We start from the raw sequence: 18,827 nt of genomic DNA on the forward strand, positions 1-18,827 counted from the left end.
GGGGTCATCATTCACAAGTTGCTCTTACCCGAATTAGGAGCCATTTCTGGGCCCTCTTTTTCTTACAGACTTCATCATACCCAGTCCATCAATGTCTGCCCACCTTCACTTCTATTTTAGTCAAAGCTATTTGATATTTCCACAATGGCCTTCTAATTCATCTTCTTGCTTCTATTCTTGTTCCTTTACAATTCATTTCCAACAAAGTGGCCAAGGTGAACTTCTTAAAACATAAATTACATCATGTTGTGCCTTCAAACAAAATCCTCAAATGACTTCATATTACTCTTAGGGAAAAAATCATTTTTATCATTGCCTGCAGAGCCATTTATAATGTGGTTCCTGCCTACTTCTCTGACCAACTGCCTACCATTCTCCTTGCTTGCTCTGCTCCAGCTACACTGGTTTCCTTGTTATTGATCTTGAGAAACAACAGATTTGTTCTCTCAGGATTATTGTCATTGCTATTCCTTCTGTTTGAAGTACACGTGCCGCAGAGTATACTCCAAATCCCTGTTTAAATACTGTATTGGAGATGCCTTTTCTCACAATTTCGATCTAAAATATGTGGCCCATGCACTGCACCACCTCCCAAATCCTATCCCCTACTCTGCTTTATTATAAGATTTCTTTATTTCCTTGTTAATTGACAGCACTCCACCTTCACCCTGCCTCTACCTGTCCCTAGAATATAAGTTCAGTGGAGCAGAGAATTTTCTGACTTATTGTGCTGTCTCTTGTACCAGGATATAGTAGGCACTCAGTACTTGAGTGACTGAATTAATTAGCTATATAACCTTGAGCAAATCAATCCACCTCCCTAGACTTTGATTCCACACATATAAAACAAAGGGATTTGACTGTATAAGATCTCTGAAGAAGAGTATTTTATTTTAGACTGCAGATGACCAATCATCTGGAATTGAAGGCAACCTCAAAGTCATTAAGTTAAAGCCTACTATTTTTTAAAAATGATTTTACCAAGGTCACATTGCTCAGGCCAGTGCTCTTTTCACATTACATAATAGCTCTGATTCTGTACTCAACTTTGGTTAGATCTCCCTCCATACTTCAATTACAGTTTGATTAATTTTAACTTTTAGGTTCTTGGGCTTCTTCCTCTTTAGTATGTGAGCCATGTCTTTACGTGAGCCATGTCTTTACATATACAAATAATTGTTTTTCTTCAGTCATTGTTTTCTCACCATTCACGGAATATAAGCTGATGTGAGTTGAAGCATGCTTCTTAATTGTCTTTCTTCCCCTTATCTTCCTCCACTTTTATAGGAACTTTCTCTTTTTTGGGAGTCAAAAGTATATACAGTTATGGTTAAAATATATGTGTTAACTAGTATGATAGATTTTTAAATCAAGGAAAATAACTTTTGGAGCAAAATTAGACATGGTAAAAATTAGAGACTAGTCTCTAATTCCTCTAGAAAGTTTTTCAAGAATAATAGGGTTACAGGGGTGCCTGGGTGGCTCAATTGGTTAAGCATCCAACTCTTGATCTCGACTCAGGTCATGATCGCATGAACCTTGAAATCAAGCCCCACCTTAGGCTCTCTGCTGACAATGTGAGCTTGTTTGGGATTCTCTCTCTCTGCCCCTCCCCTGCTCCCTCACTCACTCTCTTTTAAAATAAATTAAAACAAAAACATTAAAAACAAAAAGATTAGGGGCACCTGAGTGGCTCAATCAGTTAAGCGTCTGACTTGGGCTCAGGTCATGATTCTACAGTTTGTGAATTTGAGCCCCACATTAGGCTCTGCACTGACAGTATGGAACCTGCTTGGGATTATCTCTCTGCCTCCCACTCTGCCTGTTACCTGCTTGTGCTTGCTTGCTCATTTGCTCTCTCTCTCAAAATAAATACACAAAGTTAAAAAAAAAAAGATTAATAGAGTTACAGGTTATTAGGATAAACCTTAGAATTTACCTACTCTAATTCCTCAATTTTCACATGGGGAAATTTAACTGTATATAATAGCATTGGAAACACTGAGATAAACAAAGATAAATGGTTGCTTACTTTAGGACTTCTCAGAGCCTTTAATATATGAATATGCATGTGAATCTCCAAGGAGGGATTATAACATCCAGATATTATTTTTCTGCAGAATATCTTTTTATGGATTATGTTTTAGTATCTTCTGGGACAGTAGTACCCATGTTCCATATGTTTGAGCATTTATTAGGTGTCAAGTGCAGATCTAAGTACTTCTTTCTTATTATTATGTGAAAATCTGTGTTTAAGAAATAATGTCCCATAGAGAATATAATGAGGTCACAAGATGTGTGTGTGTGTGTGTGTGTGTGTGTGTGTGTGTGTAAATGCTGAATATAAGTCCTGAGCATTGATTCATTTACAGCTCATCATCATGTGTTCTATCTAGGTGATCCTTGGTTTCTTTATATAACTTACTTTAGATACTTATTATATACTTTATTGAATATGAATATAACTGGAAATTTTCTTAGAGCAATTCATTTGTAGAACATTTACTGATATCTACCATAATCCAGATTTACATTGTATCTCATGAGCTTTTAGCATTCCATTAATACAACAAAAGTCCTCTTGATTAATCTGTTTTGTAAATGTCGATTATATACATACGGTTTTCTCTACTTAAAAATATTCCAGATTATTAGGAAAAAATTAGTGTAAAACATGGTAGGAGGGAAAACCTACCTACCCATCAGTATAACCAGTATTCACATTTTTCTCTCTATTTTTCTAATGTTTAAAATTTTTTTTTAATGTTTATTTTTTATTTTTTATTTTTTTTGTTTTTTTTTTTGTTTTGTTTTTTTTTTTTGTTTTTTTTTGTTTTTTTAATGTTTATTAAGAGAGAGAGAGTGCAGAGAGAGGGGAGACACAGAATTCGAAGCAGGCTCCAGACTCTGAGCTGTCAGAGGCACCTGAGTGGCTCAGTTGGTTAAACCTCTGACTCTAACATTTTTTTTTAAGATTTAATTTTTAATCTCAACACCCAATTTGAGGCTCAAACTTACAACCCTGAGATCGAGGGTCACATGCTCTACTGACTGAGCCAGTCTGGCACCCCTTTCTAACATTTTGGTAGCTACTCTTAGAGATATATACTCTGGTGCCTCCAGCCAATGAACCACACTTTTTGCTCTTGTCTCCGTAGTTCTTTTCCTTGAATTGGGCTGGCTTTGTGAATTGCTTTTGATTAGTAGAATGTAGCAAAAGATTCTATGTGACTTTGAGACTAAGTTTTAAGAAGACTTGCCATTTTTTTCCAGGTTTTCTTGGAATGCTTCTGTGGGAGGAACCAACCTCTAGTAAGAAGTCAGCCTGTTCTGAAACCACAAAATGTGTGGAATTCCAAACTAGTCATAAGCTTATATGGTGAGACTGTATGAAGGGAGGAAGGGGAGAGTGGGAGAGATCCCAGCCAGCCTCCCTAGCTAAGATTCCAGATGTTTGAGTGAAGAAACCATCTTATATGTATATCCATCTCAATATTACATTCAGATAATCCCAGCCCCATCTGTCCTCCAAATGTAACTATGCTAGAACACAAGTGAGAGTCAGCTGAGCCCAGTCAACTCACAGAACTGTCAGAAGTGATAAGTTCCTGTTTTAAGCTATTAAGTTTTGGTGTGGTTTCTTACACAAGAGTAGATAGCTAAAACAATGCGTAGTGATATGTAACAAAACACACTAAAAAATCATATTTGATATGTATATAAATTATATATAGATATTATATATAATTCTAAAATGTAAATGGGAGTCCTGGGTGGCTCAGTTGGTTGAGTGTCCAACTCTTGATTTGAGCTTATGTCATGATCCCAGTTATTGAGTTTGAGCCCCGTGTCAGACTCTGTGTTGACAGCACAGAGCCTGCTTGGGATTCTCCCTCTCCCTCTACCCCTCCCTCACTTGTAGGCTCTCACTCTAAAAAAATAAAATATAAAATAAAATACAAATGTGATCCTATTTGACATATTAGTCTACACCTGGTAGTGTATTAGAGGTGGCTCACATAGGCTCACAAGAGGCAATTGTGTGCCTGTCTTCATGATTCTACATTGTAGCTTAAAAGAGGTGTGGTTGGTGTTTTTACACTATAAGATTTCTAGATACTACAAAATAGGGCTTACCTCCATCCAGAAAGCCGATTGTTAAACATTTATAAGCATACCACTGTATCTTCCGTTTTTCACTTTGCATTATCGTTGTTGAATGTCTACTTATTTGGTTTTTTTTTCTAGATACCTAACTAGAATGTACCTTATTTAAACAATTTCCTATTATTGGTCTATTCCTTTATAATTTTTTTAATGTTTTATCTATTTCTGAGAGAGAGAGAGAGACAGCGTAAGCAGGGGAGGGTCAGAGCGAGAGGGAGATACAGAATCTGAAACAGGCTCCAGGCTCTGAGCTAGCTGTCAGCACAGAGCCCAACACGGGGCTCAAACCCACGAACTGTGAGATCATGACCTGAGCCAAAGTCGGATGCTTAACTGACTGAGCCACCCAGGCACCCCTGGTCCATTCCTTTAGAGTGTATTTCTTGAAACAGAATTTGTCTCTTAAATGGTATACACATTTCAGTTTTTAGTAAGTACTATGAGATTGTCTATTAGAAATGTTATACTAATTTATATACTGCCCTTCCATGGGGATATTTCCTTATACTGCACCCGACTCTTATTTTTATATTTGGAATGCTCAGACTTAAAAAAATGAAATTCTCTATTTTTATTCTTAAAAAAGTTTAATGGATGTTATATTCACACGGTTCGAAATCTAAAAGTTATGAGAGTGTATGGGAAGAAAATCTCCCATTTATGCCTGTGTCTTCCAACTACCCAGTGCCCTTCCCAAAATAACTTGAATATTACCACAAACTTTTATATCCTTTCAGAGATGCTTATGCATGTAAAAGCAAGTATATTCCTTTTTCTTTTTTCACTTGAATGGTAGCTACTATTCACACCTCTGTCTTGCTTTTGTCATTTAATAGTGTATCTTGGAGACTGATACCTAAAGAGAAAAGGCTTCCTCAGTAATTTTTATGACCTTATAATATACCATTCACTGGATAAACCACATAATAATTTACTATTAAACCACTAATATTTTACTATTGCGAACAGTTTTTGTGTATCATTTCACATACATGTGAATAGATCTTTTTAAAATAGAATTGCTTGATCAAAGAGTATAGTTTTTAGATATAATTGACATGATATAATAGCTTCATAAAGCATATGATTTTGATAAATATTATCAAATTATATTTATAGAAGTGGTATGAATTTATATTCCTATCTCCAATATACGAGAGTATATTTCTCCACACATTTGCAAATAAAACATACTATCAGGCTTGGATCTTACCTATCTGATAGGTTAAAAAAGTAGAACTGTCATGTAATTTTAATTTTTTAAAACTGAGTGAGCCTAAGGTCTTATATTTGTATTTCATTTTTTATAAACTATCCATATCTTTTGCCAGTTTTCGTTAAGTAGTAGACCTTTATTTATAGAACTTATTTATTAACAAAATTAGCCCCTTTATCTGCCACACATATGTAACAATTTTACACTAGCTTTTCTTTATTGTCTTTTTACTTTATGGAAATTATAGCCATACAGATTTATCTATCTTTACTTTTTATGGCTTATAGATTTTGTGTCATAACTAGAAAGTCATTCTCCACCCTGAGAATATAAAACCTCTCATCTTGAACTTTGTGGTTTCTTTTTTGTTGTGGTTTACTTTTTTTGTTTTACATTTGAATTTTGATCTACTAGGAATTTATCCTGGTACCAGATATGGTGTGGCTTCAGTGCTGTTTTTTTTCTATATACCTAACTAGAATCCACTTACTGAATAATTCATCTTTTTCTGGCTGGTTTGAAAGATCACATATAATAAATAGTAAAACTATGCTCCCAGTATTATAGCTCAATTCTACATATATCTTTTTTTTTTTTAATGTTTATTTTTTGAGAGAGAGAGAAAGCAGGGGAGGGGCAGAGAGAGAGAGGGAGACACAGAATTGGAAGCAGGCTCCAGGCTCTGAGCTGTCAGCACAGAGCCTGATGCGGGGCTTAAACCCACAAATTGCAAGATCATGACCGGAGGTAAAGTCGGATGCTTAACTAACTGAGCCCCCCCAGTGCCCCTCCATATTTCTTTTCTCTTTCAATATTTTCCTGTTTAGATTTATTTGTTCTTCTATATGAACTTTAGAATCCTGTTTAATTCCCAGATAACTCTTGTTGGTATTTTTATTAGAATTGTGTTAAATTTAATTGCTAAATCAAGGAGAATTTGCATTTGTATAATAGTGATTCTTTCTACAAAGAACAGGTTTTAAAGGGAGTATATTTTATAGTTCTTCCAATACATCACTCATTTTTCATACTAAATTTATTCCTTCCTTGGTGTTTATCTTTTTTTTTTTTTTAATATTTTTATTTCTAGGAGAGAGAGAGAGACAGCATGAGCAGGGGAGGGTCAGAGAGAGAGGGAGATACAGACTCCGAAATAGGCTCCAGGCTCCGAGCTGGCAGTCAGCACAGAGCCCGACGCGGGGCTCGAACCCACGAACCGCGAGATCATGACCTAACCGAAAGTCGGACGCTTAACCGACTAAGCCACCTGGGCGCCCCTGTGTTTATCTTTTCTTAACTGTCATTGTAGTTGTTTGCTAAGGCTGCCATAACAATATACCATAACTAGTCTGTTTAAACAACAGAAATTTATTTTCTCACAGTTCTGGAGGCTGGAAGTCCAAGATCAAGGTGTCAACAGGATTGGTTTCCTCTGAGACTCTCCTTGTTTTGTGGGTGATCACCCTCTTACTATTGCCTCATATGGTCTTTTCTGTAGTCTTTTTCTTTATATGGTCTTTTCTCACATGGTGCATCCTTGGTGTCTAGATGTCCAAATTTCTTCTTGTAAGGACACCAGTCACATTTGTTTAGGACCCACCCATATGACCTCATGTAACCTTAATTATCTCTTTAAAGGCTCTATCTTCAAATGATTCACCTTCTGAGGTACTTAGAGTTAAGACTTACACAAATGAGGGGCGCCTGGGTGGCTTAGTCGGTTAAGCGTCCGACTTTCGCTTAGGTCATGATCTCGCGGTTCGTGGGTTCGAGCCCCGCGTCGGGCTCTGTGCTGACTGCCAGCTCAGAGCCTGGAGCCTGTTTCAGTCTGACTCCCTCTCTCTCTGACCCTCCCCTGCTCACGCTGTCTCTCTCTCTCCTAGAAATAAATAAAACATTTAAAAAAATTTAAAAAAAAAACATGAATTTTAGGGTGACACAGTTAAGCTCATAATAATAGCAAATGAAGGCCTTTTTTGCTCACTAACAGATTGATTGTTATGTATGTATATATGAAAGTGATTTCTGTATTTTACTTTGTACCTTGCCACCTTGCTTATGATTTGTAACAGTTTTTATCTTTGTCTTAGTTTTTCAATGTATAAAATTATATATTATAAATAATAATTTTATCTCCTTTATAGTTTCTATACTCATAATTTGTTTCTTTTTTCTAATTGTAATCTNGGCTCGAACTCAATGAACCATGCATGATCTGAGCTGAAGTTGGATGTTTAACTGACTGAGCCACCCAGCTGCCCTGAAATAGAGTTCTTTTGTCACTTTAAGAACTTACTCATCGGGTTTCAGGTTCTGTGTCTCCCTCTTTTTTTGACCCTCCCCTGCTCATGCTGTCTCCCTCTCAGAAATAAATAAAACATTAAAAAAATTTTTTTTAAAAAAGAACTTATTCGTCATCTAACAGTATTTTATTACAACTTTTAAAAAACAAAAATAGATGTTTAATTTATCAATAAAATGCCTTTGGCATACATGAATATGATTATATATATTTTCCCTTTGAGTGTGTTGAATTTATAAATTGGTTCCTATTATTGAACCATCTTTGTATTTTTGTGTTTTGTATTTTAGTGATGACGTATTCTTTGAATTTGCTGTTGGATTCTGTTTGCATAAAAATTCACAAATGATATATTTTATTGTTTTATAGAGTCTATTGAGTTAGGTACAACTTTATGCTTGCTTCTGGAATCAGTTTATATTTTACTATCATTTGTTTCTATTAATTTTCAAGTTTATTTGAATGGAATTGAGCAAAATAATCTCTTAAAGCTATTTTAGTTTTGTTCTTTTTTTCTTAATGTTTCTTTATTTTGAGAGAGAGCATGTACGAGCAGGGTAGAAGCAGAGAGAGAAAGAGAATCCCAAGTAGGCTCTGCCCCCTATCAAGAAGTAAGGTCTCCATCTTACAAATTATGAGATTATGACCTGAGCCAAAATTAAGAGGCGGATGCTAAACCGACTGAGCCACCCAGATGTCCCATTTTTGTTCTCATTGTGGCTGTGTGAATGCATGTATGTGCATGTGTATTTGCTGTTTTCTTCCCTTTGTTTCTTTTATTTTTATTAATTCACTTTATGTTCCTTGTTTGCTTATTGATAAATAATATAGTCAAAATACCTAGTTATTCATTAATCTATTAATGTGAATATGGTTCTTGTTCTGTAGACATTTTAAGTTTTTAGTAATCACAACTGTCAGTCTTTTCCTCGTATGGCTTCTCTGTTTCATGTTACTTTTTAAATTTTTTAAAAATTTAAAAATAATTATTCATTGAGAGAGAGCACATGAGCAGGGGGAAGGGCAGAGAGAGAGAAGAGTCCGAAGCAGGCACAGAGCCCAACGCAGCCTCAGTCTCACAAAGCATAAGATCATGACCTGAGCCAAAATCAAGAGTAGGTTGCTTAACTGACTGAACCACCCAGATGCCCCTTAATGTTACTTTTTTAAAACGGCCTTCTGCACCATCATTATAAAAGTGTTCTTCATTCTTATCATACTTTTATGATTTATTGTTACCTGTCTAGAATTTCTTTTTCTTTCTTGTGTGAAGAGACATATAAAATATTTTGTTTCCAGGTGGATTGCCAACCATCTCAACATCATTTATTAAACAATATATGATCTTTCCCCCATTTATTTGAAATACTTTTATTATATACTAAACTTTTAGCATTCTATGAAAACTCCTATTGCTCTTTTTGGATTGTACCAAGCTTGTAGGATTAATTTGGAGGATAATTGGATTGATATCTTAAAAAGATTGAGTATTTACATGTAGAAGTGTGGACTGTTTCTCTGTGTACTTGTTTTTTTTTTTTTCTGTGTCCTTTGTTAGAGTTTTATCATTTTCTTTGTATTTATTGCTAGTTTATTCCTATTTTTTAGTTTTTGTTTGTATTATAAATGAAATTGTTTTATTATGTTTCTTCTCTGGTTATTTGATTTTTGTATATTAATCTTGCCTAACTTAGTTACTGAACCCTTTGATTGTTTCTGTTTTTCAGTTGATTTTCTTAGATTTTCTGGCTAATCTTTCTGTCTTTTTGTTCCCAATATTTACACTGTTTTTTAAGTGTTGCTTCTGGCACACATCTTATTGAACTGACTAGAACTTCTGGAATTGTAGCCTTATTCTTTGTAGCACCAGAGGACAAAACTAGGAAAGGTGGGCAGAATAGCTAGAAGAGGGAAGTGGGAAGAAGCAAGCTTGTATTTTATCATCCATACCAGTGTCTGATTATATTCATAGAACAACTAAATTGAAAGCAAATTAATTTGTTAGGTAAAGAATAAGACTAGATGACTTCTAAATCTTAATGATTAGCTGAGAGTATAAAGAGAATCGAAGAGTAACTTTAAGAACTCTTGTATAGAGGGTAGTGGGGGAACAAAGGTAGAAGAACAGAACTAGGAAGTCAAGAAGAAAGTAATGAAAGTAAGAAAGTAAAGCCTTATTAGAATAATCATGACTACACAGTGTTATAGATGCCAAGAGAGGTAAAAGTTTTGTAAAGTATGAGATCGTAATCAATAACTGATGCTGCAAAGAAGTATTAAGAAAAAGTAAAACAAGGATGCTTGGCTGCCTCAGTCGGTAGGGATGCAACTCTTGATCTTGGGGTTTTGAGTTCAAGCCCCACACTGGGGTGTAGAGATTACTTAAAAATAAATAAAAAGAAACAACAAGAAGCTATTGTACTTTTTAATGAGGAGGTTATTTGTGATATGCTTTAGTGTCTCCATCTGCTCTTCTTAATTATAGTTCTTTTTTTTTTTTAATGTTTTATTTATTTCTAGGAGAGAGAGAGACAGTGTGAGCAGGGGAGGGTCAGAGAGAGAGGGAGTCACAGACTGAAACAGGCTCCAGGCTCTGAGCTGGCAGTCAGCACAGCGCCCGACGCGGGGCTCGAACCCACGACCCGTGAAATCACGACCTAAGCGAAAGTCAGACGCTTAACCGACTAAGCCACCCAGGCGCCCCCTTAACTATTCAGTAGTTTCTTTAATTTGTATTTTCATTTAGATTATCAGCTTGATGGGAAAATTAATCAAACCTTACATCTGTTTTATAAGTCTCATGGGACTTTGAACAGAATTATTCTTAGAGTGGTGGATGATCTATAAATATTTGCTGTTTGATTTTTAGGTAAATCCTAAAGGAATTACAGCTTAATTCTAGATTATAATTGTAATTTAAGTTCCATGTTTTGAGCTTACCAGGCTAACTGTAATCGTGTATACTTAATGATAAAACGTAAACATAAAATCACAGTTATAGATAAAACATAACATTTTTAAATGAAAACAATCTAAAAGACAAACTGGATTGTATAATAGAAATGCAAATTGATGACCAGTGATTAAAAACATGGGCCTCCTGGACTCCAGGTATGAAGTAGCTAGAGGTGAGTGGGTGTTCAGCTTCTGGGGAGTATTGGGAAGTAAAACTATCACATGGAAGTCAGAGGACCAGAACTAGGCTCACTGGTTAAATATAGGAATTGGAGGTACACCAGTTGGTTAAGTGGCCAGCTCTTCATTTCATCTCAAGTTGTGATCTCACAGTTCATGAGATCGAGCCCATTTTGGGCCCTGCACTGACAATGCAGAGCCTACTTAGGATTCTCTCTCTCCCTCTCTCTCTCTCTGCCCCTTCCCTGCTCACACTGTCTCTCTCTCTTTCTCAAAATAAATAAATAAACACTTAAAAAAAAAAAGAGTTGGAAATGGGGCCTCCCTGCTCCTGAAAGGAAGTTTGTATAAAGAGTGATACCAACTGTTCGCTGAAGCTGTAGCTAATATAAAAATATTATTTAGAGATGTGGGAAGGTGCCAGCACAGCCTTAAGGCATTCAGTATTTAATCCAAACTGTAATGACTCCATACGTAAATCTCCAGTAACCAATAATACCTGGTTTTTGATGAGGTCCCAATGGGCACTGGTGAAGACAAACCAAAAGTCATAAGACAGAGTGAGATAAAGCAGGGAGGGAAGAAGAGAGAGAGAGATCGAGGAAGAGAAAAAATGTTCACTCAAGATCTGCAAACTAAAATCCCAAAGCACAATTCAAAAAAAAAAAAAAAAAAAAAAAAAAAAAAAAAGGCCAAACCTAGAAAGCATCCAACAAAATGAACAATCAGAAGTTAGATTTACTCCCAGATGAAATGAAAGTAATAAGATAATTTTCAGACTTACTTAGAAGTATGTTTAGAATTCTCCAAAAAATAAACAATACAAACCATTTTAGAAGAATAAGAAATTATGATAAATCAGAAATTAAATAAGAATAGGCAAATATAAGAATCAATTTTAGACCTCTTAGAATTGAATTTATGAAAATTAAATCAGATAAAATGAACCCTAATATAGACATGGCTGAAGAGGAAATTAGGGAAGTAGAAAGTTATTCTCAAGAGTTCACCCAGAATACAGAATATAGAGCACATGTAATAGTAAAAAATTATGTAATTATATACTTAAGAGACATAAAAAATAAGGATTGAGGAACTTCAGTATACATCTAATGGGAGTTATAGAACAAGAGGCCATAAGAATGACTAAGAAGCAATAACCAAAGACCTAACATCTGAGAATTCTCCAGAATTGAAAACTTGAGTCCTTAAATTAAAAGTACATTCTGCATACTAAGTAGGAGAAATAAAAACCAATCAATGAGAAACATTCAGTGCAACTACGAAGTGAAAAAGATGAAAAACTTAAAAGCTGCCAAAGAGGAAATAAATCTACAAAACATTATCAGTTAACCTTCTCAACAGAAACGATAGAAACTAGAAGACCATGAACTAATGTTTTTAAAATGCTGAGAGAAACTTTACCCATCTATATAATCATTCAAGATTGAGGGCAAAATAAAGATTTTCAGGCAAAGATTAAAATAATTCATCTCTGTCATACCCTATCTGTAAGAGTTTCTAAAGGTCATCCTTTAGCAAGAAGAAAAAGGAACCCAAAGATAGGCATAGGGTGTACTTTTTGACAAAGTTAATTAAAGATAAAAATAATTAGTTTTTGTAAAAGTGCTTTGAATTTCTGGAAAATAATAGCTAAAATGTGCTAGGAGTATTATTCAAAAAGATGGAGGTGCTGATCATTTTCACTATAATTTTATTATAATAAAACAAGCATATTTTCAAAATGTATATGTTTATTGAGTACCTACTATGTGGCACTGGTCTAGACTCTGGGGATAAAGCAGTGGGGAAAATAATCTCTTCATGGAATGTATATTTTAGTGGAAGTAAACTGTGTACTGCTTAAAAGAAATAGTATAACCCAAACAGACAGACTTGAATACATTGGTAAATAGGAAAAGATACTCCTGGAAAATCTGCTGCTATGATGAAGTGAAAAGCTGATGTGACAATATTACGTCAGATAAAGTACAGTTTAAGGTGAAGAGCATCAATCAGCAAAATGAGCAGCCTAGAGCATTATTCTATTTACATAACACCTAACATAGGCTTGAAAATGAAAACTGACAGGATTTGAAGAAAACTGATGAGTCCCCAGGTATGTGGTAGATTTTGGGCATACCCCTATTAAAACAGGTGAACAAAAAATTGAGTATATAGAAAATTTGAACAACAGAACTAATTGATCTAGTACACAGAGGAGATTTTGTACCCAACGGGGAGTATGTGCTATTTTTGAGCACACAAGGAATACTTATAAAAATTATGTCCTAATTCACAAAGGAAATCTCCAAAATTTAAGGTAACCAGAATAATATAGACTACATTCTCTGACCACAATAATTAAACTTGAAACCAACAATAAAAAGAAATGTTAAAAAACTTGTCTCCATACAAACTAGAAAATGTACTTATAAATAACTTGTAGGTTAAAGAGGAAGATTGAAAACAGCAAGCAGAGTAAAATGAAGAAGGTAGAAGGAAGGGCTATTAAAAAAGATAAGCACAAAAAGTAATAAAATGGGGGAAGGGAAGATTAATACTTACCTAATTTTATATTGTAATGATCAATGATAAAGCTAACAGAATCGGCCAAGAAAAATATAGGTATTATTTGAGGCTCTGTTCCTATTTGTGACTTATTTTCTACATTAATCTTTTTCTTTAGTAGAAGATACCATTGTGAGCTAATAAAAATATAGGACTCAAAATATAAAATAGAGACTTATTTGTCAAATTTTCAAGAGTGTGTATCTTTTCTGTGTAACAAGAAAATTAACTACAGAACTATATGTGAAAATATAAAATTTGTAGAATTACTTTTACTATTGTTTATTTAAAAGATTTATAATAGCCTTTGATAGAAAGTTCTCTTTATATAGTTAAGATATTTGTCTTTTCCTTCTTGTAGGTTACTCAAATGAGTCGTCCAGACCTGATTCTCTTTCTGATGAAATACCTGATGGCTCTCATAGTTGGTATTCCCTCCATTTTTTGGGTTGGAAGCAAAAAGACATGCTTTGAATGGGCCAGTTTTTTTCATGGTCGTAGGAAAAAAGAGTAAGTTGAAATTACCACATGATTCACAAACCTCATCTCATAGTCACATAAAATTTTGTGTTGCTTATACTAAAACACTTTAGATTTGGAGGATGTGTTTCAACATGATTATAACCTCAGCTGCTACCACTTCTGGTTAGCACAGTAGCATGTTTAATTAAAAGCTAAAAGTTTATTCTGAGAAGGTAGCCAGGGAGAACCAGACTTGAGGTCTATGCCTTACCAAGTTAGAATATTTGAGAGAAAGCCAACCTTATTTTCAAAAATTTAAATTACAATTTTCTTAAAATTAAAAACCACTGGCTTTATATAATTATTTGATCTCGGTATTCTTGTGAGGTCTGGTATGTATTATTTCTGTGTTACAGATGAGAAAACTGAGACACAGAGTTAACCTCTGCTTTGGCCATAATCACACAGGTATTAGGTTAGACTTTCCTTTCCAGCTGCCCATTTTTCTTCCAAGTATACCAGAAATGATATAAAGAGATAACATGTTATTCCATAATGATAAATTATACATTAAAGCCAAAATAGAAAGATGCTATTAAATGTATTATAAAATGATAATGAAATGCATTAAAGAAATTATTTTAAATCATAGTTGGCCACACTGCATATTAGAGTGTCATGGTAAAATATATTTATAGAATCTTTAATCATAAAGTGAAAGAAAACAAGACTGCAGTATTCACGAAGGAACAAATCATTTCAACTCTATTCAGTTTAAATCTTACATGTATACTATACCTGAATTATCACATTATCACAAATTCTAAGTTGAATCTATATGCTTATGATTTTACTAAACTGAGGTCCACGGAAAATGGGTTTTGGGAGATAGTTTGTAAATCTCTTAAGATTATATTTAAAATGTTGTGCCTTGCGGCACCTGGGTGGCTCAGTCAGTTGAGTATCGACTGTGGCTCAAGTCATGATCTCATAGCTCATGATTTCAAGCCCAGAGTTGGGCTCTATGCTGACAGCTCAGAGCCTGGAGCCTTCTTTGGATTCTGGGCTTCCCTCTCTCTTTGCCCCTCCCCCATTCACACTGTCTCTCTCTCTCTCTCTCTCTCTCTCTCTCTCAAAATAAAATAAACATTAAAAAAATTTTTTAATATTGTGCCATATATGGGTTAATGTACTTTTCCCATACATTAACAAAATCTGTATTTTCTAAAGTACAGTAATTAGCCATTTCTATTAGATTACATTAGATTGAGATAAAAACACAGTTTTAAAATGTACATTTCTTTTTACTGTATCTGAGACTGCTACTAGTGATCTCAGATAATGCATTTGTCCTTTAAGTAACAGTTTCACAGAGCAGAGAAGGAAAGCGTTATTCAACAATAACAACATTTTTTAAGAAAGTCTTACTGTGTGCCATGAACTATGTTGCAACACCAGTGATGCAGTAGCAAACAAACAGGCTGAGTCCCTGCTTTCATGGAATATCTGTCCCTGTGGGATTTACTGTGCTTTGTCTGTATATTCTTTGACATTTTTAAAGATATTTTTAATGTTTTTTATTTATTATTTTGAGAGAGAGGGAGGGATGGAGGGAGAGAGAGATACAGATGCTGAAGCAGGATCCAGGCTTCGAGTTGTCAGCACAGAGTCTGATGTGGGGCTCGAACTCTTAAACCACAGGATCATGACCTGAGCTGAAGTCGGACACAGCTGAGCCACCGACTGAGCCACCCAGGTGCCCCTGAAATTTTTAAATATATTTTAATCATACTAAAAGATTGTGCTGAGGACAGGTCTTGTATTAAATATTTCTGGTCACCTCTGGACCTTTCACAAACAGTTCTATAATAGAGTTGTATTAGAAATTCTAGGTAGAACTAAACCCAAGCTACTCTTATGGGGAATTATCTTAATTATTTGGGGGGTTCTGGTTGGGCCAGAATCCTTTTGAAACTGGTCATAATTCCCAAGACCCTTCTGTTTGGTTTCTGTGCCCATGGATCCCCACCTAACAAAGTCACTGTGATCCCCCAAGCCAGGGCTGTGCTCTGGGCTAGTGGCATCTCCTTATTCTGGAGCTCAAGGGTGTGAGTTTCCCATAGCTGTTTCTAGCATTTGTCTTCTACTTTAGCCTTTGAGAAATAACTGTAAAGTAATTGTAATAATGGTTACCAATTGAGTACATTTAATACTACAAACACTGTTCTAAGCATTTTACATATTATTAAACCATTTAATCTCTCAAAGACCCTTGTAAGAGAGACCATCATTTTACAGATAAGGAAACTAAGGCATAGAATCAGGGTTTCATAGTGAATGCTAGAAATGAGATTCAGAACCAAGCATTCTGACTCTAGACTCTAGTTTTTACTCTTAACCTCTTTGTTATGTCCTGTGCTACAAAGAGACTAGTTTCTAAAATTGTGCTAATCAAATTGGTGTTTTCCCTCTAAGTGAAGCCACATTTAAGACTGTGCTTATACTAGTAATTCTGACACTGATTGAAATATTTTTAGAAATCTTGTTTGGAATTATCTGGATCATATCATTTAATTTTCTCTGTAAAATGAAGAGACAAACTTTTACCATTTCAAGGTAGATCACATTTTTGGCATTACCAGAAATAAGTTTACAAAATAAAGTCAGCAATTAAGACTGACTTGGGATTTATGAATATATGAGTAGGACCACTGATGAAGCAGAAACAAATACTGTGTGTTTTTTCAGCTCTCTTTGACTTGTTCTTTCTTTTCTTCTACCCAGTTTTTGACTCTGTCTCTCTCTGTGTCTCTCTCTCTCTCTCTGTCTCACACACACACACACACACACACACACACACACACACATTCTGTTTTATCATTAAGTTTCATCCTTGACTGTTGGTTTTGTTGCAAGACTTTTGAAAGTTCTCTAATCCTTTAGAACCTCGGTTTTTTCATTTATAAAATAGAGATCACAGTATTTATTCTTAATAGATCTCTATCCATAACAAATGCTAATATTCTCTTAGAGATGCCCTCTCAGGATATTGATCTCCATAATAAAAATAAAAACATTAAGAAGGATCAAAGGACAGTGTATGTAAAATACCTGGCACCGTGTGGATACTCAACAAATATTAGCCTTCCTTTAGCCCTTCTATCTCACTGCTAAAGCAGTAGCGTTAACAGTCCTTTTGTAATCTGAAAACGTTGAATATATGCACTTAAAAAAATTCTTTTTGAATGCTTATTCATTTTTGAGAGAAAGAGAGATAGAGCATGAGCAAAGGAGGGACAGAGAGGAGGGGAGACACAGAATCCAAAGCAGGCTCCAGGCTTCGAGCTGTCAGCACAGAGCCTAATGCAGGGCTTGAACCCACAACCTGTGTGATCATGACCTGAGCTGACTGAGCCACCCAGGCACCACTAGAATATATGCACTTTCTTAATGTATGATCCAGTCTTATATATTTGAGTTTTGGTTTTTTCATGAAATTGCTTATTTAATTTTAATTTAAACTTCTGATTCTTGTAGTTACTTATTTACATAAACAGAGACACTGATCTTTGCAACCATTTTACTGGCTCTTTTATCAATTTAATTACTGCTTTGTTTGTTATCATAAATATCTGTTTTTAACCTTTCCATAGCAGTTAAAAATTTTTGCTCTGGACAGTAATTCATCTCCTTAAATTTTTTTTCCTTAAGTCTTTAATATATCTGGTAGTTAATTTTATATTCACTTAATTTTTCATATGTTTTGTTCCAATTATGACCACTCATGTTTAATCTAGCACTGAACAACTGCTTTACCATAAAACCAACCTGTAGTCTTCAAACAACTGTTTTTACAAGTTAAAAAAATATATCTGTGTGAGACCTCCAATACATCCATAAACCATGTAAGAACAAATTTCTCTACTTTATTCTAATATCTTTTATAATATTTCAGTGTGCTTTAGAATCAAAATTTTTTTAAGTTTATTTATTTTGGTAGAGAGCAAGAGAGAGAGAGGGAGAGCAAGAGAGAGAGAATCCCAAGCAATGCATAACTTGAGCCAAGATTAAGAGTCAGATGCTTAACCGACTGAAGCACCCAGGTGTTCCTAGAATTATAAATTTCTTTAATCGAAAAGGACATTTTAGAAATGGTAAAAATTGTATAGCTTCATTTTATAGATGAGGAAAATGCAGGAAAGGTGATAATGACTTGCTTAAGATCATGTATTTATTGAACTAAAATCCTGATTTCCTTATTTTGGTGCAGGGTTCTTTCCATCATACCATTTTAGAGTACAGATTGATACGGATTTTTGTTATATTCTTTCCTCTGTTAATAATGTTACTTATATCTCTACTAAAGACATTATTTGGAGAGAAATTAATTTCAAGAATAATATCAGTGTGTCACAAAAGTATTGTTTATTGGTGTATGAGGATGTTAGTCTATATCTTAGTATTTTGTTTTCTAGGATAGTGAATGAGAGCCGACAGGTACTACAGGAACCTGATTTTGCTCAGTCTCTCCTGAGGGATCCAAATACTCCTATTATAAGAAAATCAAGAGGAACTTCCACTCAAGGAACATCCACACATGCTTCTTCAACTCAGCTTGCTATGGTGGATGATCAGAGAAGCAAAGCAGGGAGTATCCACAGCAAAGTAAGCAGCTACCACGGCAGTCTCCACAGATCCCGCGATGGCAGGTAAGTTTTATTGGAAGCTTAGTTTATTTCATAAGTTAGAGTCACACAACTTAAGAAGGAAGAGTAGCTGGGGCGCCTGGGTGGCTCAGTCGGTTAAGCACCTGACTTCGGCTCAGGTCATGATCTCACAGTTCATGGGTTGGAGCCCTGTGTCGGGCTCTGTGCTGACAGCTAGCTCAGAGCCTGGAGCCTGCTTCAGATTCTGTATCTCTCTATCTCTCTCTGACCCTCCCCTGTTCACACTGTCTCTCTCTCTCTCTCTCTC

General features: G+C 35.1%; 1 protein-coding gene and 1 non-coding gene across 3 annotated transcripts in view; one reads left to right on the forward strand and one right to left on the reverse strand.

Moving 5' to 3' along the window:
- The window catches only part of FZD3 (frizzled class receptor 3), a 91,153-nt gene that overhangs the window by 58,671 nt on the left and 13,655 nt on the right, over nucleotides 1–18,827 (forward strand). For both annotated transcript variants that reach the window (XM_077769688.1, XM_077769689.1), the window contains 2 exons: nucleotides 13,753–13,901; nucleotides 18,329–18,562. In XM_077769688.1, coding sequence (XP_077625814.1) covers nucleotides 13,753–13,901; nucleotides 18,329–18,562 — 383 coding nt within the window. The remainder of the gene's footprint in view (nucleotides 1–13,752; nucleotides 13,902–18,328; nucleotides 18,563–18,827) is intronic.
- Nucleotides 10,300–10,384, reverse strand: TRNAE-UUC (transfer RNA glutamic acid (anticodon UUC)). Its single transcript has one exon. It is a non-coding gene; the product is annotated as a tRNA-Glu (tRNA).

This window comes from Crocuta crocuta, unplaced genomic scaffold (assembly GCF_008692635.1).
Source record: "Crocuta crocuta isolate KB4526 unplaced genomic scaffold, BGI_CrCroc_1.0 scaffold551, whole genome shotgun sequence".
Lineage (NCBI taxonomy): Eukaryota > Metazoa > Chordata > Mammalia > Carnivora > Hyaenidae > Crocuta > Crocuta crocuta.